Raw genomic sequence first — 23,694 nt, 5'->3', positions numbered from 1 at the left:
CGGCACCAGGGGTTTCCCCCATCTCCGCATTGTTTGCATTGTGATGGGTGTGCCAGTTTGCTGGAAATGCCAGAGATTTAAAAGTGTGTGGATATTGTTCATGTGTAGTGTCGTGTACTGTTGTTCATCTGGTCATTTAGCCGCTGGACCCCTACTGAGGCCCAACGTTGCCTCACTTTCACCCCGTGGAGGCAGACCAGGTGCACCAGTATTATAATTATTTATTCTGGCAGGCCCTGCCACCTAATTTCCTGAGATTTCAATGGCTAGGACCTAAAAGAAAAAAAGTACACATATACATACATACAAAAATGCATATACATACATATCGATTGGTATAGGTTAGTTCGCGTGGTGAAGGCGCTAGAATGAGAAGCCGAGAGTTTTGGGTGAAATTTATTTTGATGGTTAAATTTGGATTGTGTGGGACTTTTGCTTGCTTATAGTTAGAGTGGGGGAGGGAGACTGAAGATTGGGGGGGGATATAGTCAGAAATAAGGAGCCGATAGGGAAGGTAGCTCCTGCTTGCAGTGGGGCATGCCCATGCTCCACCAGAAAGAAGAGAAGGATGGTGGGAGTTGCAGGAGACTGCAAGCCGTCTCCCTCCCTCACCGGGGAAGGGGAGTAATAGTGGGCCAGACAAGGGAGCTGACCCAGATTGCCAATAAGGCTTGAACGCTTGTGGCTGCGAAGTGGTCATCTCTCATTAGTGGCTTACCATCCAGGGCTAATAGAATTCGTTCAGACTTTCTTGTCAGGTCCCTACAACGACTGTACAGGTTCTTCTTCATCTTTTGGTGAGAGTCGCTCATGGGACTGAGTCCTGTCCGTGTGTCAGTTGAGAAAGATTTTCATTAGGGTTGAAGGTTCAATCATGTCCATTTGGTGTCTGTGCAGCATGACAGCAGCAGGCCGACCGGGCTAGCCGAGTGGGTAAAGTAACTGCCCGGCAACCCAAAGGTCGCGGGTTCGATTCCCGCCTCGGGCTTGGATCAAAGTACTGCAAAAACCTTGGGAGGTGCAATATGGCCACAGAAGCCGATGCGCCAACAACTACCAAATCAAAATCAAAAAAAAAAAAAAGCATGACAGCTGCTTGGTCGTTAGTCTTTATAGATTGGGCAATGCCCCAGCTGTGGGTTAAAAGAGTCAGATCTTTACGATCACTGTTTGTGGGATGTGTTCTCATCATAGTGGTGGTCTTTACATGTTCATTTCTGTGCTTGAGTCCCAACCTGGGTGTGTAGAGTCATTTGCACACTATAGGTTGGACTTGTCTTTGGTAGTCGTGGTTTCTCCACGGGCCCTATGGCCTGTCCCGGAGTGAAAGTCGGGATGTTTGGATTCAGTCACAATGGGGAAATAGGGATTCGAGACTCCTGTTTTTGTTGTGCTGGTTATTCCACAGGTACAAGCAGTGAGCTATGTTGGTTCTGGTGGCGGGAGGGGGTGAGGTGGAAAGTGCATAGTTTGTATTTTCTTATCTACTTTTTCTTTTATTTATTATTATTATTTATTTATTTATTATTATTATTTTTTTTTTGTAGCCAATGTAGCAAAACCCTGTGGCTTCCTTGCGCTATATGGCTAATACTAATATATCACAAAAACATCAATTTTAAAATTTAAAATCAAAAATAACAAGAATGCAATCATTGCATTTCACTTTAAGAATCCAATCCATGCAAAAAAAGTGGCATTTTCTCTATACAGGGTTTCAAAAGTGATAGTCAATAATTTAAAGGTGTACTGTACAGACTACAATATGCAAAAAATGCCTAGTAAACATGGGTCCTTAATTGAATCATTTTCAAGATATTGCACATTTCTAGTTGAAATCACCCTGTCAGTGGTGCAGTTCACCACTGACTTGTTTGTTTAGGTTAGGTTATGCTCGTTCTCTCCCTTTCCCCCCTCTCTCTCTCTCAATGTTCTGAGATGTAGCAGGCATACTAGTACTTGTCAAAGGATAGTCAACATGGAAAGCGATTACAGCAATGAAGGGTACTTAAATCCTATGGATTTTTGTACCCTTCATGAAAAAAGGTTTGGGGTCATGAAAAAAGGTTTGGTGTACACTTCTGACATTAACACAGTTGAGGAATTGTAGCGTCGGGTTGGAGCCTTTCAGCAAATCAGAAATGACCCAGGTATGCCTGAGAGGATTCACAACTCAATGCAGAGAAGACTACAAAGCTTTGTACAGATGCAAGGACAGCATTTTGAACACCTTTTGTAACATCAAATTAAAAATGTATTATCTTATGTTTAGCAAAACCACCCTTAGCAAAGGATTCACAGCTTTTTGCTAAACTAGTGCTCCCATAGTCAGTGGTGGGGCGCCTCCGTAGCCAGGTGGGAAGGAGCAGCAGTGCGTAGCGCACACACACACACATACACACACGCTTCTTGATTAGGCCGGGGTTCGAGCCCATCCCCACCAAATACGGAGGATGCGGAAAGGTCAGGGAATGACCACCGCATATCCCGAAGCAATATGGCCTTAGTTGCTAATGCTCCTAAAAACCAAATAACAAACAAACAGTCAGTGGTGGATCTTAACAGAAAATGTGCATTATCTCAAAAACGGTTCATTTGCGGCCCGATGTTCACTGGGACTTTTTTGCTTATTTTTTGTTTGTACTTTTCACCTTTAAATTATTGACCATCATTTTTGAAACACCCTGTATATGAGTGACATTTTTTTTCTTTCTTTTTTTTTCTTTATATCATGTTAACATTAAAATAAACTGTTAGTTGTTTAGAATACTAACAGTTTATTTTAATGTTAATAGTTTTATGTTAACAGCGTGAAAGAATATTTCGTTATTTTAGTTAGTTATTCCTTGAATTTGTTTAAAATATCCACCTGCGTAACAGTATATGCCGACCGGGCTAGCCGGGTGGGCAAAGTGCCTACCTGGCATCCCAAAGGTCGCGGGTTCGAATCCCACCTCGGGCTTGGATCAAAGTACTGCAAAAACCTTGGGAGGTGCATTATGGCCACAGAAGCCGATGCGCCAATAACTGCCAAAAAAAAAAAAAAAAAAAAAGTAACAATATATGGGAGTTTGTCCCAACAGTCTACCACCCTCTGGCTGAAAGCAAATTTCTGCATAATCGACCTGCAATCATCCTTCCCTAATTTGAATTTGTGCCTCCCCCCCCATGTGTATAGTTTTGCCAGGTAAGAGCAACCTCATACTCTGCTCACCAATCTTGTTGCTCTTCTCTGCATCCATTCCATCAGATCCTTCCTTCCTAAAATGAGGCTTCCACACCTGTACGTAGTACTGAAGATGTGGTCTCACCATTGCCTTATACAAATACAATGGGATAATCACCTCCTTATCTCTGAACAAAATTCCTTTATATCACAAAATCTGTCCTTTCAGCCTGATTGCACTGCTCAGAGAACTTCATATAGAGTAATTGCACAGTGGGAGAAATACACACAGCTGGTATGTCAATTTGGAATTTTTGTTCTGCATATGAAGTACTTTGCATTTTTCAATATAGAATTTCAGTTCCCACTTCTCAATCCAGCTGCCTAATTTGTCTAAATCTTGTTGCAGTAGCATATACTTCATGATTACTGTGGTTAACTGCCAACCTTGGTATCATCTGCAAACTTAGACATTAAGCCTGTTATACTTTCATCAGTATCATTAATAAGTATTTTTTGAAAATGAAATTCTTATGGATTTTGGTAATTAACTATATAGTATTGGTGTAAATACACCATAGTTAACCCATAAATTTGAACTACGTAAGTAGCGTAGAAGGCATCGTTTTAATTGTATCTCATATTGTGGTTCCCTTCACAACGAGATAGTGGTATTGCACTATTTCAAATAAATAATGCTTCTCTAGTAGAGAAGACTACTGTTATTTATTTTCAGAGGAAAAAAGAAAAAAAGTAAAGTGCAGCCATTATCAACCCACTGCAGGATGGAAGCCTCCTCAACAATTCATGCTGAGGGAAATGGACCATAATCTGCCACGCTGGTCCAGTGCGGGTTGGCAGATCGATCGTATTCAGCAGTCAGGGGCTTGAACCCCAGTCTACTCAAAGAGCGTGTGCTACTGCACTCCCGCTCCTGACCACTTGGCTACGGAGGCTACCACCACCCAGATGATCGTTTCAGAGCTATTGGGCTTCATCATCAGTGGGCGGGCAGATACTCTGGTAATACAACATGCCATCACTGTCGCGAAGTTATATCCACAATATGAGAGATGCCAAAGGGTGTTGGTAAAAATGTAATTTGAAAATGAAATTCACTAGGCATAATTCTTATGGGTTTTGGTAATTAACTATATAGTATCGGTTTAAATACACCATTGTTAACCCATAAATTTGAACTACGTAAGTAGCGTAGAAAGCATCGTTTTAATTGTATCTCATATTGTGGTTGCCTTCACAACAAGATAGCAGTATTGCACCAGGGTACCTGCCTGCCCACTGATGATGAAGCCCAATAGCTTCGAAATGATCGTCTGGGTGGTGGTATCCTCTGAAAATAAATAACAGTAGTCTTCTCTAATAGAGATGTGTTATTTATTTGAAGTAGTGCAATACTGCTATCTCATTGTGAAGGAAACCAGAATATGAGATACAATTAAAACGATGCCTTCTACGCTACTTACATAGTTCAAATTTATGGGTTAACTATGGTGTATTTACACCATACATTAAGTATAGAAAACCACAATAGGCCCAGCACTGAACCATGGGGGACTCTACTAATAACATTAGTCCAAGAGGAGCAGTGCCCATTGATAACCACTGTCTTCTCCCACTCTGTCATCCCTTTATCCATAACAGCATCTTGCCCTTGATACCACACTGCTCCAATTTCTTTAGTAGTCTTTTACATGCGAAAAGCTTTTTTGAAATCTAAGTTTATGATTTAAAAATTGATTTTTCCATCCAGTTACTGTGTTATAATATCCAATCAGATTTGTCAGACAAGAATGCCCTTTGCAAATCCATATGATTGCAATGCAACTGTATTCCTGTCAAGATGATTCTGCATTACTTCTTTAACCTGACTCCATTATTTTCCTTAGAACAGAGTCAAGCCCCCAGGTCTGTAATTAATTATATCTCCCTTTGATTCCCATTTACAAAATTGGGATAAATTTGATAATCTCAAGTTCATAAGGACCTCCCCTGAATCCGGGGAAGATCCCTATGGACTTGTAGGTTTGCTTACCTCTTTTCCTGCCTCATTTTAAGAAATGGGATAGATTCCCTCCACCCCCATTTGCCTTTTTTACATTTAGCTTCAATAATTTCTTCTTAACTTTCCTTTCATTTATCATAAAATGATTCATCTCCCCACCAGAATTTAACTCACTTCTGGCATCTCCATTCCTAAAAAATTTCTCATATGTTGAATATAAATGCAAAATAATCATTTGGTTTGTCCACAACATGGGCAGTATCATCTAGTAAAGTATTCATATCTAGTAAAAGTAAATTTCTAATGTCTAACCTTGTGGACCACATCTTCTAAGCCATTTTTCATATGCACATCAGTTTGCCCACAGCACTAATGCTGTCTAACAACCTCTTGCATAAAGACATCCTTCTGCCTACTAGAAAAGGTACTGTAGATCATGGATGGGATGTGTACATAGATTCCTAGGCGTCTGTGTACACTGCATGTAAAATTTCATGTCTTGAAACAAATTTTAACACATCTTTTTCATGTTGAATTACTTTTAGCTCCTCTCCCTATTTTATATTTGACCTCAAAATTTTTGTTCCCCAGATGCATAATGAGTTATATTTTGAATAGAAAACAGAGTTATCATCAGACAGGAAATTTCAAGGGAATTTATTCATCTTTACTCACGTTTCAATAGTCAAGCTGATGCAGATCAGCTTGACTTACCTTCAAGCTGCTCTCAACTCTTTTACTATTTGGGTTGCTTTAAATGGGTTGGAGGTTAATCCTAGGAAATGTAGCTCAATTTCATTTGTCGGTTCGAGGAAAACTATGATTTTAGCAAACCAGTACTACATCAAGGATATTCTAATTACCAAAGTTGCCGAAGTTAAGATCTGGGAGTTACCTTTACAGCTGGATGTTACCTTTACATATTAGGAATATATTATATCAAGTGAAAAAACAAATTGGCATAATCAAAAGCATATCTGCAGATTTAGATATCCTCAGTTCTCTGTGCTCTTATTCAAAGCAACTATACTCCCTGTACTGGAGTTCGCTGCTCCTATATGGAACCCACACTACACATATTTGATACAGCAAACTGAATCCCTGCAAATGAAATTCATGCACTATCTTTCCAGGTGTAATCCCATGTTTTACCATCAGATTTTCTACCCGAATCTCTGTTCTTACGTCAAGCTTCAATCTTTGGAAACTTGGCGAACTGTTCTGGATCTAAGGCAGTTTTATCACATCTTTGCTGATTCGACCTACCTGCCTGATCTCCTGTGCCATATTTATCTTCAAATTCCAGTGACAGCTACTAGACAGAGGACTACTTTCCACATCACTAACTCTAGAACAGTGATTTCCAAGAACTCCTTTAAAAGATCTATGACACTCATGATATGGCTACGGACAAGAAAGAGTTTCACAGAACTGTCTGGAGATGGTTGGCTGGTTGACGGGACGGGACGGGGTGGTGTGTGTGTGTGTGTGTGTGTGTGTGTGGTAATGGCTTCTGCTACTGTCTGCTTTCTGATTCTCTTCAGGATACTCAACTAATGATGTCATGAATTCCTTTGATTTCCTTGAATTGGACTTGTCCTGTCTGAATAGAACTATCATTGAATAGAACTATTATTCTTCTATTCGTTTATTTGTTTATGTACAATCTTTGTATCTTCATGTATTTTACTTCTCTGCTATTTAGCATTAGCATTAGTAGAGGCATTTGATGCAAGAAAGCAAGCTTATGCAGCATCAGCCAAAAAAAAAAAAAAAAAAAAAACCCACTTCCACTTCACCCCTCTGTTCGTTCAAAATACCTGTCCAGCTGAGCCTTAAACTTATTTAGGCTATCAACCTCCACCACAAGGGATGGCAGTCTGTTCCACCAACCTACCACCCGCTGGCTAAAGGCAAATTTCCGCACGTCTATCCTACATCTGTCTTTCCTCAATTTGAATTTATGCCCTCTCAGGTGATTTTTCTGAGCTAGAGGAAGAATCCCATCAGCATTGAGCATGCTTAAACCATTCAAAGCTTTATACACCTCTATCAGATCACCTCGCTGGTGCCTAGTCTTCAGACACTAATTTGCAAAACTTAAGCCTTTCTTCGTAAGAGCATCCCTTTGTTCCATTCACTAATCTTGTTGCCCTTCTCTGTACTCGTTCCAGCAGCTCTACATCCTTCTTGAAATGAGGCCTCCAGACCTGTATACAGTACTCTAGGTGTGGCCTGACCATTGCCTTATACAATGGAATAATCACCTCCTTATCCCTGCTGGAAAAATTCCTGTATATCATTGACAATACTCCATGAGCTACTCTTGCAGCCCGTCTGCACTGCTCAGAGAACTTCATATCTGCCTGCACAACCACCCCCAAGTCCCTTTCATTCTCTACCACTGTCAGTGTAGTACCACAGAGTTGATACGTTGCTCTGGGGTTGCTGTTTCCCATGTGTAGTACTTTACATTTGTCAATGTTAAACTTCATTTGCCACCTCTCAGCCCATCTGCTCAACCTTTCCAGATCCTGTTGCAGCAGCATAGTGTCAGTAGTGTCCTTGACAACCCTGCCAACCTTTGTATCATCTGCAAACTTGGACATTAAGCTTGATATACCATCATCAATATCATTTATAAATACAGAAAACAATAATGGACCCAACACTGAGCCCTGAGGGACTCCACTAATAACATTAGTCCACGATGAGCAGTGTCCATTGATTACCACTCTCTGTCTTCTCCCCCTCAACCACCCCTTTATCCATAGCAGCAATTTGCCTCCAATGTCACACTGCTCCAATTTGTGTAGCAGTCTTCCATGTGCAACAGTATCAAAAGCCTTTCTAAGATCCAAGTATATAATATCAAAGTTATTCCCTGCATCCAGTTCTTTTGTGACTGCATCATAGTATCCAATCAAGTTGGTCAGGCAAGACTTCCCCTTAACAAAACCATGCTGTGTCTGAGCTATAACTGAAGTCTTGTCTAAATGATCCTGCAGTGCTTCTTTAACCAGTGCCTCCATTAATTTTCCTGGAACAGAAGTTAAGCTCACAGGTCTATAATTACTTGTGTCAGCCTTTGATCCTCCTTTGTGAATTGGGGTCACATTTGCACATTTCCAGTCTATGGGTACCTCCCCTGAGTCCAAGGAAGCTCTCATAATTATGGCTAAGGGTTTGCTTACTTCCTTTGCTGCCTCCTTTAATATAACTGGATAGATCCCATCCACCCCGGGTGCCTTTCTTGTGTTTATCTTCAACAGTTTCTCCTCCACTTTACTCCCAGTTATTTCAAGATTCTGTAGCTTACTGCTAGAGTTGAATACACCTCTGGCATTCCCCTCGCTGAATAACTCCTGATGTGTGAATGTCAATGCAAAATATTCATTTAGTTTGTTAGCTACCTGAGCAGGATCATCAACAGTTGACCCATCAATATCAAGTGGACCAATCTGATTCATCCCCTTCCTTCTAGAGTTTATATAAGTAAAGAACTCTTTGCTGTTTTTCTTTGCATCCCTTGCCAAGGATTTCTCGTAATCTGCCTTCGCCTGCCTAACCTCCTTTGTAACTTGGTTGCATATCAACTTGTATCTATCATAGGCTTCTCTGTCACCTGTTAATTTATATGTATCCCATGCATTTTTCTTCTCTGCCATATGCCTCATTAGTTCATCTGACATCCATTTTGGCCTAAACCTTGAACAATATTTCTTAGTTGGTATGTAAAGCCTAGTAGCTTCCAAGATAAGTTCTTTGAATGCTTCCCATTTTGAATTTGCTGTTGGTAACATCATCAGTTGGTCCCACTGTATAGAATTTAAATACTGTCTCAGTCCATCGTAGTCGCCTTTACGGAAGCAATAACCCTTCCCTTTACCCCTAATGGTAGTTACCTCTTTCAGTAAATCCCACTTCAGCACACTGTGATCACTGCCACCTAGTGGTTCATTTATCTGCAGATTCTTAATGCATGAAGAATCACTGTTGATAATCAAATCAAGAGTATTACTCCTTCTAGTTGCCTCCCGAACATGCTGATGTAGAAAACAATCATCCAATAAATCCACAAAAGCCCTGCTAGTGTGTGAGTAACCAGCCCCCAAATTCCAGTCAATATCTGGGAAATTAAAATCTCCCATTATAAGACTCTCTGATTTACTGGCCCACTCTATTTCCCTGTACAGTTCCTTATTATACTCATCAGAGTCATTAGGCCTATAGCACACTCCTACTCTCAATTTTGATCTCCCAATGCTTATGTCACACCAAACTGACTCAACACTGCACTGTCCAGCGATGTCGACTGGCTTCACTTCCTTGGTTTTTATGTGTTTCTTAACTAATAGCATAACCCCTCCCCCTTCCTATCCTGTCTATCCTTTCTGTAGACGTTGTACTCCCCAAATTGCAGTTCTGCATCCCTTATATCTGTGTGACACCACGTCTCTGATATCCCAACAATATCTGCCTTTGATGTTTTGAGCAATACCTCAAATTCATCAAATTTATTTACTAAACTCCTAGCATTGGTGTACACGCAAGTATACCTGCACCTGTTTCTATTCTTAGCTACCCTAACACAACTCATGTGTTTACTTGTACCGCAATGGCTCCCAGCAGTCTCTGAAATACCATGCATCTTGTTTTTCAGGCTTCTGCTCATTCTAATAGAAGCAGTGCAAGAATCTCTTTCACCTCTGCCAGTGGCTACTGTCAATCTATTGGTCTTTGTCTCCCCCCAAGCTAGCAGTTTTCCGACCCACCTAACACTGCCTCGATAGCATCAGCAAATATTCTTGCACCCTTTCTATTTAAGTGTATCCCATCCCTGTAGAAGCAATCTCTCCTGTTAACAAGTACAGTCCAGGCTGAAAAAAATTCTACCCCTTGAGCCTTGCACAATCTTTCCAGGGCCGAATTGATCGACAAGGCTCTCATCATATACTCCCTCCTATCGTGTCTGGGCAGAATTGCAGACACTTTCAAATTCAACCCTAATTCTCGGCTTTTGTTCAACAGTGACCTGTACTTGTTAAGTAATTCTGCCGGTCTATACTTTAACTGGGTGCTTGCCTGTTGTGTATATTTTATGTTAATAATAAATAAATATTTCTTATAGAAGTTTTTGGCCTGGCTTAAACTTTTAGCCACCTTCCAAGTTCAAATCATTAGCAAACTTTGGTAACTTCCCTTGGATACCTTCGTCAATATAATTTATTAGAAATCGGAGAGAACTGAGCCCCAAGAGACCCCTCTTGTTACACCAACTTGGAAATACTGTGGCAATCAGCAGGCATGGCATAGCAAAAACAAAAGTTGAGTAAATCTCAGTTTTTAATGAGTGCTATATGACTAGCTGTTCGAAATGTTTTGCCAGACATTGGAAAGAATATTAGGAAGTTGGTTATAATTTGAAATGATGGTTATCAGTGTGCGATTCTTATCTTTGTATAGTTATTTGTTTTTTGAGTTCTTTCTATTTTAATTTAACAAACAAATCACTAATTGATTTTTTTTTTTTTTTTAAATTTTAGAGTATATTAATGTATTTTAAGTAATTTACAGATGTACTCACTTATTTGTTTTATTTTATTTTATTTTTTTTTTTATTGCAGCAAATGCATATTTAGAGGTCCCAGGTAAGAATAGTGGTGTGTGTGTGTGTGTGGACATTTATATATTTTTTTAATACTTAATTTTATGCAGTCACCTAGAAAGGAATAATTGGTTTTGGATGAAGAATCCCTGATGACATATTATTTTAAGTTATTCTGAGAAATGGTTTTATTACATTATAGAATAATTTCTGAGAATATCCTTAAAACCATTTTAATACTTTATAAAAGTTTTAATGTTATTCTTTTGTAATATTAAAAATTTGCATGCCGATCAGTACAGACATTTTTGAAGTTGGGTATTTTATATTTTAACATATGATTTGAATTAAATTATCCTCATTCTGAGTTATGTGTGCCATTTAATGATCAAAAAATTTTAATGAGATTTGATCTCATAACTGCTATATTCAAATCATGCTGACCCAACCAGCATGTTTTGCATATTGCAGGTGTGCTTAAAGGATATGAGAGAAGCTCAACTGTAGTAAGCAACATGACTGTCTTGCAATCGAATGTTCTACTACCATAATAGGGATGTTAGGGGAAAATGCTTTGGTATTATTTGTGAAAAATTCACGTATCGTAAAAGTTTAAAAGCAAATGATACAGAAAACAAAAAGGCCTTCCCAGAATGTGTGCAAGATAATCTTGGCTGTAGAACATTTTTTGGGTAAATGAGACTCACTACTTTGAATGGGAGTATGATTACCCATAAATGCTGCACTGGGCATTTTCCTCCTCATATGTTACATGCAGTTCCAGTAGTAGTAGCATGGATGATTAGAATCCATGATCTTTATGAAGGAAGAAGCACCACTTCATATTGCTCAATTTGTCCAAGACCTATTTGTGGAGACATTTCAATGACAGAATGATCAGTCAATCTGAGCCAAAGTAGTGACCATCCAATTTTTCGGCCTTATCCCATGTGATTTCTGGCTTGGGGGAGGGGGGATTACCTGAAGATCTGTACCCCCACCAACCTGAAAAAAATTAGTTCACATATTTCTGTCACTAATGAGGAGCAGAAATATATGTACTATTTATTTTTATTTTTTTCTGTTATTCTCTTCCTCATATTTGCAGGCTGTATTAAACCAATGATATGGCCATTAGATTGCACTTCAGACAACTCCTAATAAGGATAATTTAATTATGAAGATTATTGAAATGAAACTTTTTGCTCTTGTTGACAGTATTATTTTAGCTGGAACAGATTTGAAAAAAGTAAACATCTGCCTCCCACCCCATCTAGTTAACATAATATACTGACTGTAACCCCTTTTATTTATTTGCCATTAGAAATTTTTTTAATGATAAATATGAGCAGGCGCCTCCATAGCCAGGTGGGAAGGAGCAGCAGTGCGTAGCACAGGCTTCTTGATTAGACCGGGGTTCGAGCCCCTCACCACCAAATACGGAGGATGCGGAAAGGTCAGGGAATGACCACCGCATATCCCGGAGCAATATGGCCTTAGTTGCTAATGCTCCTAAAAACCAAATAACAAACAAACATAACAAATATGAGCACTTCAGTTCAGAGTAGAACAAAAAATGTCCATTTATGAACAAGAAAAGGTTAACAAGAAAACTTCAAAACTTTTCCTATAGCTGTAGCACTATTTTCAGTAGTTTCTTAAAGGTGATATCTTTACCACAAATTTTAAACCCTAAATCATCAAGAATTGAAACATCTTTATATTCTAAATTTTGAGTTCCTCTTTTCTCCTCTTGTATATTATCCATCTTCCATTGACTGGAAATCCTATCTCTATTTTTTCTGATAGCACATTGCATTCCACCTTCCACTTTGAGGATCCTTGGCCTGCACAAACAGGCTTCAGCCTCTCGAATATCCACTACCAATTCCTTAAATGCTGATCTCCAGGTAATTTTCCAGTGGCAAGTTGCAAAGCCTACTTGGTTAATTTTAATCCTTCTAAAACTCAGTCCTATCTTTTATATCTTGCGAAAAAATGATTCTTCTGTTCTTATGTTCATATTTGATGACACTTAGATTTCTGGATGAGATCACATATTTCACTTTTGGCATTACTTTTCTTTGAAATAGCTACTCTCTCTGTACAAATCTAAAATCTGTCCTGCCTTGGAATATTGTTCCCACATATGGGACAGTAGCCCCATAGCCACTCTCAGGCTTCTAGACCCCATTAAAAAAAGGACAGTTAGGTTAATTAATGAACCATCTCTTACAGTGTCCATTCTCTGTCTTATAAATGTTTTGTTTCTGCTGCATGCCTTTTCTATAGATACCTCCATGGGCACTGTCTTCTGAATTGGCTTCTATAATTCCTGCTCTCTCTTCCAAACCAGTCAGCATCCTTTTACTGTCCAGCTTCAAACCCACAGAACTAACTTTTCTTCTTCCTCATTTATTCCTTCAACTTCCATTTTCTTGAAAAATCTCCCTTCACACATTTCCTGAAATTGCAATCTACAGAAATTTAAGTTTAATATCATTAATTATCTTCTTTCATGTTCTCAACATCCACCCCATGCATGGTACTAAATACTGTTGGTTCTAATACCTTTCATGTTTTGAGTTTTCATTAAAAAAAAAAAAAAAAAAATTTAAGAAACTGAATAATAAAAAAATTATGTGCTATGGAAAGGTGAATGTTTTAAGTGCCAATTCACACATCTTGAAGGTTATATTATGAAGAGGAATGTTTGTGAACATTACTCAATTTAAGGCATAAATAATGCCTTAAATTGGCCTTCTAATTAAAATGTTTTTCCTTGACTACTACATTCATTATCATTTATTGTTTATTGCAGCTCCAAGTGATTAAAGATATCCCTTACCAGTAATTCTTTTACTTATTTGTGGGTTCCCTTTTACTCTAGTATTTATTGTATTTTATATTTGTAATATACAGCAGGCCTTCATTATAACGCAGTTTGCTGTATGCTGATTCACTATAACACTGTTCTTATATTATAACCCATATCTCACTCTAACGGTGTCACAACTCACTATAATGCTCTTTTACCAGCGTACAGATTGAATTTTTGGCATGGTTAATGAAAACATTTCATCTGATGTAGTCGATAGCTTGAAAATGAAAAATGAAAAGCAAAATTTCCCACACTCAGTGAAATTTTCTCCCACGCTAATTTAATTGCACTATGGTGGCTTGTTACATAGTTCAGAGATCAACATTTTAAAAAATAGTCAAGTATATTTCTTGTAATATTTGCGTTATATGCATTTATCCGATGTCTAGTCATCACTCGGTACAATGTTAGACATTGTCCGTAACGGACAGTTTACTTGAACATTGTATCATAATTAATGCAATGCAATGCAGTTACATTTTCAAAGATTAATAAGGGCGGATAAGAATTAAAAAGGAACAACATATAGGTACAAAGCCTACTAAGGTAAGAAAAATACTGAATTTGAAAATTAAATTATACGTTTTGTTGAAGTGAATCGATTCCGTTCAGCGACAAGTGGATGGGTGCAATAATTTAGGACTGGCAAGTTCAATTGTAAGAATAATTATAAAAAATAAAGAATTAATTTTAGGAGCAGAAAAGACAGCTGTTCCACTGCAAGCAAGAGTACTGTATACAGGTCTGGAGGCCTCATTTCAAGAAGGATGTAGAGCTGCTGGAACGAGTACAGAGAAGGGCAACAAGATTAGTGAATGGAACAAAGGGGTGCTCTTACGAAGAAAGGCTTAAGTTTTGCAAATTACAGTGTCTGGAGACTAGGCACCAGCGATGTGATCTGATAGAGGTGTATAAAGCCTTGAATGGTTTAAGCATGCTCAATGCTGATGGGATTCTTCCTCTAGCTCAGAAAAATCACCTGAGAGGGCATAAATTCAAATTGAGGAAAGACAGATGTAGGATAGATGTGCGGAAATTTGCCTTTAGCCAGCGGGTGGTTGGTTGGTGGAACAGACTTCCATCCCTTGTGGTGGAGGTTGATAGCCTAAATAAGTTTAAGGCTCAGCTGGACAGGTATTTTGAACAAACAGAGGGGTGAAGTGGAAGTGGGTTTTTTTTTTTTTTTTTGGCTGATGCTGCATAAGCTTGCTTTCTTGCATCAAATGCCTCTACTAATGCTAATGCTAACTAGGCTGGCTATTATAATTGAAATGGAGAGACTTCTAAATAATTTTATTGAAGATAATATCCAATGCACAATTCGGTTAAGTTAAATATTATTAAAGAAAAAGGGATTAGCCTATATGACGATCTGAAGAAAGCTCACCATAGAAAAAAAAAATGTGGAACCATTTAAAGCTAGTGAGGGCTGGTAAGATAGATTTAAAATCCAGGGAGAAGCCGCAAGTGCAGATCAAGAAGGAGCCAAAACTTTCAAAATAGAACTTCTAAAAATTATTGAAGAGTGGTGTTAAACTTCTCAACAAATTTTTAACATAGATGAAACAGGACTCTTTTGGAAATGAATGCCTAAAAGAAGTTTCATATAGAAAGAAGAAAAAGAAACATGCCAGGCTTCAGAGCGGCGAAGGATCAGTTGACTTTATTGTTGGGTGGTAAAGCTGCGGGGATTTTAAAGCAAAACCTCTTTTAGTTTACTAGGAAGATGGCCAAAGTATAACCCAAAATCGACCAAAGTTACGAAAACTGGACAGCCCAGGACCACTGAATTTATAAATTCATGATTTTAATTGGCATTTTAAGTTTAATTTTGATATGTAATGTAGTTACCTACCACCTAATTATATACGTATGTAATGGAGAATATTTTATATGTACAAATTTTTAGTATTAAATATTTTGACCGACATTTGTGCGTCTTTTCACTACCGTTTATTATTGGTTAGGAAATATCCTTTGGCATAGACCACAACTCACAAATACATATGTTACATTACAGGAATATGGCACTCACTTAGCGCTGATTCACTTAGCGTTCTGTTTTTCGGGAAAGAATTATCAATGTTAAGCAGGGGTCACCTGTATATATATATATATATATATATATAAGATAAATGAACCAATTTATTTAGTGCAGAATATAATATATGATAAAAGGTAGAAGCAAAGAAAGTACAGTGCACCCCGGTAGCGAAAGGCTGTGTGAACGAAGTAGGGGGGGGGTAAAGAATTCAGCAAGGGTAATAATTGAAAGAATATGTACCAAGTGAAAATTTGAACAAACGACCAAGGAGGAAATACATTGCCAAGTCTTTCATAATTTTTGTGTCTTCGTCAGAGGTCATCCACCAAAATTATGAAAAAATATAGCAATGCTCTTACTTCTGTATGCCAAAGCACGTGTAAGGGAACACGTGGTAAAATAATTTTGATAGGTAAAAAGTTAAAATTAATTATGGTAGGTAAAAAGTTAAAATTAATTATGATAGGTAAAAAGTAATTATGATAGGTAAAAAGTTAAAATTAAGGAAATGCATACAGAACATGGATGACCTTACAGAAGTAAGTACAACCATATGAAAGTTGAGAACAAAGGGAAAGCACGACGACAGTTAAGTAGTATACGAAAGACTGACTTACCGCTGTTGGCAGGACTGACCGAAAAGTGTGTGTCGGTGTGATACGCTAGTATTTATGTGCGGGTACGCTAGCGGCGCCTAGCGTATACGAATTTTGGTGTACGTAAATAAGTGGGCGGAGGGTTACGGTAGATTAAATACATGATGTCCAAACTGCCCAGGATAGGTAAGAAATATGATAACTGACAAAGTAGCTGTTGAGGGAAGCTAAACTTTGTTTAAGGCGAAAAAAGTATGGGTAATGATAGAAAAATAGAGCCCTGGTGTTGCGGTCGATAAACTAATGGCGCACAGGGCATAAAAAGGTAGAAGCTAGTAAAGTGGAAAGATGATTGAGGTAGAGATTTGTAGTGGTGCTCGGGTAGTTCGGGGTTGCTAGCCCGTTCCTTTAGATAGGACCCTGAACGAATGTCTGGGAGTGTGAGACTATGCTCTTACAGAAGTAAGAGCATTGCTATATTTTTTCATAATTTTGGTGGATGACCTCTGACGAAGACACAAAAATTATGAAAGACTTGGCAATGTATTTCCTCCTTGGTCGTTTGTTCAAATTTTCACTTGGTACATATTCTTTCAATTATTACCCTTGCTGAATTCTTTACCCCCCCCCCTACTTCGTTCACACAGCCTTTCGCTACCGGGGTGCACTGTACTTTCTTTGCTTCTACCTTTTATCATATATTATATTCTGCACTAAATAAATTGGTTCATTTATCTTATAGACATTATGGCTGTAGGGTACTTTTTGCGATAGCAATGTCCCTGAGCCATAACTTATTCTATTAAAACTCTGTCTTATCTCTTTCTGCTTTCCTACATCTTTTCTATTACTTTATTATTATTATTATATATATATATATATATATATATATATATATAGTAGTAATATATATAATAAGAAGCAAAATAAGCAGAAACAGGAAATAAATAAATATATATATAATAATTCCCTACTAGTAGGGTTTTCTTACTGTCTTGCATTATAGCTAATCCACTAAGCATTTTGCAGTCTGTTACCAGCCAATTATTTGGCATCCAGTCTACTCATAGTTCACACACACATTGCTTATAGAAATTCTGTGAGGTATACAGTGAAACTTCCCTTTAATGGACGCCATGGGGAACGAAAATTTGTCCGTTGGAGAGAAGTGTCCACTAACAAGAAGTCTGAGGGAGAAAAAAAAAAAAGAAAGAAAGAAAAATCTTTAAACGTTTAATGTAAAATTAAATTAAATTAAAATATATACAGATTTTGAACAATATTTTTGTAAATAATATACAATTACATACACAAGAGATAAAGAAAAATTATTAAATGTTTAATGTTAAATTAAATTATATACAGATTTTGCACAATATTTTTGTAAATAATATACATACAATTGTGCTATGCATATTATGACTTTATCTTAAGAAAAATGCATACAGTAATCACTCATTTTCTTCTGCACCTTCTTCCGGCTGATAATTTTGTTTTCAACATTTGTTTGGAGTGAAGAAACCATCGAAAGTCCTTCAGTATCTTCTTCAGCGGCGAAAAACATTTTTAAACGATTGATTTGTATGAGCGCTTCTTCTATTTTCATCGGTGGTTCGTCGTTAATATGTTCTTCGACAGAATGACCTCCTTCCATTTCTTCATCCTCATGAGGAACTTCTTGAAAAATATCGATGATAATGTCTTTGATATCTAGAGCACCATCTTCTGTAGTGAGCTTTGAGTCTATATCTTTGTAGCCAGGGTCACTTGTAGCGGAAGTATCGTACATTATCAATAGATGTTGAAGTTCTTGTTCTTCTTGGTGCTCCATATTGCTGTTCACAACTTCAATTTTTGCGTTTGAGAAGCCAGACTTTACAAAACAGTTCACGACAGTTTGTTTTCTAATTGCATTTACTGAAGAGGAAATCCATTGAATCGCATCTAGGATGCTGAGTTTCTTTGCAAGGTCACTCGCACATGTTACATCGTTCATGTTTGCAATGAGATGTCTTAAAACACTTTTTCTGTAGTGAAGTTTAAAATTTTTTATTATCCCTTGATCCAAGGGCTGACACTCTGCAGATGTGTTTGGTGGCAGAAAAACAATTTGAGTGTTGGACAATTCAATGTGCGGGTGAGATGCAGCATTATCCATGAAAAGAATAATTTTTCTGTTTTGACGAATCATGATTTGGTTAAAGTGACTTATCCATTCACTCATGATATCTCGTGTCATCCACGCTTTTTTATTAGACTTCCAGTCAACATTCAAAAGATTCAATTTTATGCCCTTGAAACAACAAGGATTTTGTGGTTTTCCTATAAGAAGAGGTTGTTCAAAGTCTCCCAGCATATTTGTACCCAATAGTACAGTCAAGCGTTCCTTAGAAATTTTTCTGCCCTGGCACTTTTCATTTTTTAGACTCATTGTTTTTTCAGGAAGAGCTTTAAAAAACAACCCTGTTTCATCACAGTTGTAAATATCCTTAGCTTCAAAATCACGACATAAATCTTCCAATTTGACGGTCCACTCTGTTACAACCTCAGTATCAACAGATCCACCTTCACCACTTACGGTTTTCCAAGAAATTTTATGCCGAGTTTTGAACTTGTCTAGCCATCCCACAGAAGCTTTAAACTCATTTACTCCCATAGATTTTGCAACCTCCAAAGCCTTTTCCCTAATAATAGGCCCATTAATGGGAATTTTTTTAGCACATGCACGACAAAACCACTCATACGTAACATTGTCAATTCGAAGTCCAACAGTTTTCGGGAATGATTTTTGAATCTGATCATTTCCGTGTTGCCAAAATTGTTTGAGCAGTTCATTTTTTTTCTTTAGGATGTTGCTTACCTGCGTCTTCCCGATTTTGAATTTTGCAGTGAGATTGCGAACACTATTTTTTTGCCAATCATACACATTAATGAGTTCAACTTTATCTTTTAAAGTTAAATGTTTACGAGAAGACATTGTGCACTTCACACGACACTAAACAAAACTGAAAACTGAAACTCAAAAGATGAAAGGCCGACAAAATCCCCCCCCCCTGCACACACCAAATTCATCAGAAGTTTTACGCATGACTTAAAATTCTTGAAAAAGGGTTTAGAACCGCAACGTAAACCTTGATAAAATTCAGAGAATTGGAAATAGAAAATAAACACACGATTGAGGCAATACGTGGAAGAAACGTTCCTAGAAAAAGGGCCGTGAGCTCTCCCGCTGTCCGTTATGGGGAGATCAAATTAAGTGCTAACTAAACGAAACAGTGCAGATTGCCTGTCCGCGTCTGTTACAGAGAATGTCCGCTAGACAGAAGCTCAAAACACGTTAAAACCAATAGAGGAGAGTTGGGGAATTTGAAAATGGCCATTGTAGAGAGATGTCCGTTAAAGAGAGGTGTCCGTTAGGAGAAGTTTCACTGTATTTGCTGTTGTGTCCCTTTAATGACTTCACTTGAAGCAGAGTCTGGTTTGTTTTGTGGCTTTCTCTGTTAATAGTTTGAGTGTCAAAAGGTGTCTACCAGACAATACAAACAATGTTTATATTGATTTGTATCATTTCAGGATGCATAATTATTGTCACTATTCCTAAAATGGAAGTGGGAATTTCTGTGGCCTTCTTTCCATGGAAATTTGCAAGAGTGTAGTCCACCTTGGAGAGAGTGGGAGTGTGTTCTTGTTCAATTTTCTTGTATTAAGTGATTCTGTGAATTTGCTTCTTTTCATACATTGTTCTGTGGTTAATATCGTGAAGACAGTTAGATTGAAGAGTATTGCCCTTACCATGTGTTTCAGGTGCCTCCATTTGCAAAATAGCAACAAGTGGCATAACTTTTTGTTCTTGGGAAGAGAACCATAAATTCAATTCCCGAAGGTATTAGCCAAAGAATAAAATACGAGAAGATTTAATGGAATCGTTTTTGATAAAAAAATTTTAAAAAATCCAATGAGAATAAACCAAAACAAAACAAACAAAACACTTCATGAATTTTACTCTTCCCAGCCTATAGGAAAAGGAGAAACCCTAGTAGAAACTCCCACCCCAGTTCATGAGCAATGATGACAGCTATGCATTGTATCATGCCATGCCATCAATTGCTACAAACTCCATAGGATCCACTTTGTAGATAGAGCAGGCTTATTGGATGATGTTTAGCCTCAAAAGAGAGTGACCTAAATTGTCCGGGCATCTTTTCACATTGACAAACTGGCCACAGTGTGACCACAAAGTAACTTATGGAAGTTCTTCACAGAACTTCCATAAGTTACAGTACTACCAAAACCATTTAAACATCACAAAATGACCATGAATCAATCGATAACCAACCACATGACAATATAGAAGATAGTCAGATAATGCACCTCTAGCTGATAGAATCTATCCAATTATTAAAAAAAAAAAGAAAAGAAAAAGCAGGAAAGGAAGTAAGCAAACTTTTTAGTATTAGTATTAGCAGCGGCCAGATGGTGCAAGGAAGCCTGTGGCTTATGTTGTAGCAGCCAAAAAATAAATAAATAAAATAAAAAATACTATTAAAATAATAATAAGAAGAAAATTAAAAAATAATAATAATAATAAGAGAAAACGAAATAGACAACCCATGCATTTCCCTCCTCCCATAGGTAATTATCCAGCTGACCTTTGAATTTCCCCAAACTGTCAGCCTCTACCACCCATGTAGGTAACTTATTCTGGTAATTTTTAACTTGCTGGCTAATATAAAACTTTCTGCAAGCCAGTCTAAACATCTTCCCCACCCCTTAACTTGAATTTACAGCCCTTTGTTCTAGAATCATTTATAACTGAAAATATCGTCCTCATTCATTTTACTTATGCCTCTCAGGGCCTTAAATTTGAAGTCTTTTCTCATTTGAATGCCCTTTTGCCAATCTCACCAGGTGATTTACCAATCTTTGGACCCTCTCGAGAAGCACAGTGTCTTTCTTTAGGAATTTTACTCTTCCCAGCCTATAGGAAAAGGAGAAACCCTAGTAGAAACTAGAAACTCCCACCCCAGTTCATGAGCAGTGATGACAGCTATGCATTGTATCATGCCATGCCATCAATTGCTACAAACTCCATAGGATCCACTTTGTAGATAGAGCAGGCTTAGGAGTAGTACCATACTTGAACACAATATTCTAAGTGTGGTCTGACAATAGCCTTATATAATGGAATTATGACATCCTTATCTCTACTAGAAATTCGATAAATCATCAATAGGACACAATGTACCTTACTTTTAACTGTCTACAATGCTCTGAGAACTTAACGTCTGACTGTACCATAACACCCAAGTCCCTTTCCTCCACTACAGGCTTTAGTACACCTCCACCAAGTGTATAAGTTATTTTGGAGTTACTGTTCCCCAGGTGTAACGCTTATACTTTTCTGGATTACAGCATAGCTGTCATTTTTCTAGCCACCCCTGAAGTCTGTCTAAGTCACTCTGAAGAAGCTCTGCTTGGCATTGATCATTAACTACTCTACTATCGGGGCACTGTTAGGTGGATCAGAAAACTGCTAGCTTGGGAGGGATACAAGGACTATTAGATTAACAGTAGCCACTGGCAGAGGTGAAAGTGATTCTTGCACTGCTTCTATTGGAATGAGCAGCAGCCTGGAAAACAAAATGCAGGATATTTCAGAGACTGCTGGGAGTCATTGCGGTACAAGTAAACACATGGCTTGTGTTACTGTAGCTAAGAATAGGGATAGGTGCATGTATACTTGCATGTACACCAATGCTAGGAGTTTGGTAAATAAATTTGATCAATTTGAGGTATTGCTCAAAACATCAAAGGCAAATATTGTTAAGATATCAGAGATGTGGTGTCACACAGATATAAGGAATGCAGAACTGGAATTTGGGGAGTATAGAAAGGATAGGAAGGGAGGAGGGGTTATGCTATTAGTTAAACACATAAAATCCAAGGAAGTGAAGCCAGTCGACATTGCTGGACAGTGCAGTGTCAAGTCAGTTTGGTGTGACATAAGCATTGGGAGATCAAAATTGAAAGTAGGGAGTGTGCTATAGGCCTAATGACTCTGATGAGTATAATAAGAAACTGTACAGGGAAATAAGAGTGGGCCAGTAAATCAGAGAGGAGGGGAGATTTTAATTTCCCAGATATTGACTGGAATTTGTGAGTTGGTCACTCATACACTAGCAAAGCTTTTGTGGATTTATTGGATGATTGTTTTCTACATCAGCATGTTTGGGAGGCAATTAGAGGGAGTAATACTCTTGATCTGATTCTCAGTAGTGATTCTTCATGCATTAAGAATCTGCAGATAAAGGAACCACTAGGTGGCAGTGATCATAGTTTGTTGAAGTGGGATTTACTCAAAAAGGTAACTACCATCAGGGGTAAAGAGAAGGGTTTTTGCTTTTGTAAAGGTGGCTATGGTGGTCTAAAACAGTATTTAAATTCTATACAGTGGGACGAACTGATGATGTTACCAACAGCAAATTCAAAATGGGAAGCATTCAAAGAACTTATCTTGGAAGCTATTAGGCTTTACATACCAACTAAGCAATATTGTTCATAGTTTAGGCCTAAATGGATGTCAGATGAACTAATTAGATGTATGGCAGAGAAGAAAAATGCATGGGATACATAAAAATTAATGGGTGACATGGAAGCCTATGATAGATATAAGCTGATCTGTAACCAAGTCACAAAGGAGATTAGGCAGGCAAAGGCAGATTATGAGAAATCCTTGGCAAAGGATGCAAAGAAAAACAGAAAAGAGTTCTTTACCTATGTAATCTCTAGAATAAAAGGGATGAATCAGATTGGTTCACTGGATATTGATGGTTCAACAGTTGAGGATCCTGCTCAGGTGGCTAACAAACTAAACAAGTATTTTGCATCTACATTCACACATGAGGAGTTATTCAGCGAGGGGAATGCCAGAGGTGTATTCAACTCTGGCAGTGAGCTAGATAATCTTGTAATAACTGAGAGTAAAGTGGAGGAGAAATTGTTGAAGATAAACACAAGAAAGGCACTTGGGGTGGATGGGATCTATCCAATTATATTAAAGGAGGCAGCAAAGGAAGCAAGCGAACTCTTAGCCATAATTATGATAGCTTCTTTGGACTCAGGGGAGGTACCCATAGACTGGAGTTGTGCAAACGTGACCCCCAATTCACAAAGGAGGATCAAAGGCTGACACAAGTAATTATAGACCTGTGAGTTTAACTTCTGTTCCAGGAAAATTAATGGAGGCACGGGTTAAAGAAGCACAGCAGGATCATCTAGACAAGACTTCAGTTATAGCTCGGACACAGCATGGTTTTGTTAAGGGGAAGTCTTGCCTGACCAATTTGATTGGATACTATGAAGCAGTCACAAAAGAA

The 23,694-nt window shown here is 38.0% G+C and overlaps 1 protein-coding gene across 1 annotated transcript in view; it reads left to right on the top strand.

Moving 5' to 3' along the window:
* LOC150074942 (uncharacterized) overlaps positions 1 to 23,694 on the top strand; it is a 503,230-nt gene that overhangs the window by 390,896 nt on the left and 88,640 nt on the right. Inside the window, exon 16 of the mRNA XM_090388998.1 lies at positions 10,817 to 10,840. Within this exon, the coding sequence (XP_090245124.1) occupies positions 10,817 to 10,840 (24 nt within the window). The remainder of the gene's footprint in view (positions 1 to 10,816; positions 10,841 to 23,694) is intronic.

Source organism: Mastigoproctus giganteus, chromosome 14 (genome assembly GCF_048544385.1).
Source record: "Mastigoproctus giganteus isolate SK-2022 chromosome 14, ASM4854438v1, whole genome shotgun sequence".
Lineage (NCBI taxonomy): Eukaryota > Metazoa > Arthropoda > Arachnida > Uropygi > Thelyphonidae > Mastigoproctus > Mastigoproctus giganteus.
The sequence above is the reverse complement of the archived record's forward strand: the minus strand, read 5'-3'. Positions and strand labels throughout refer to the sequence as shown.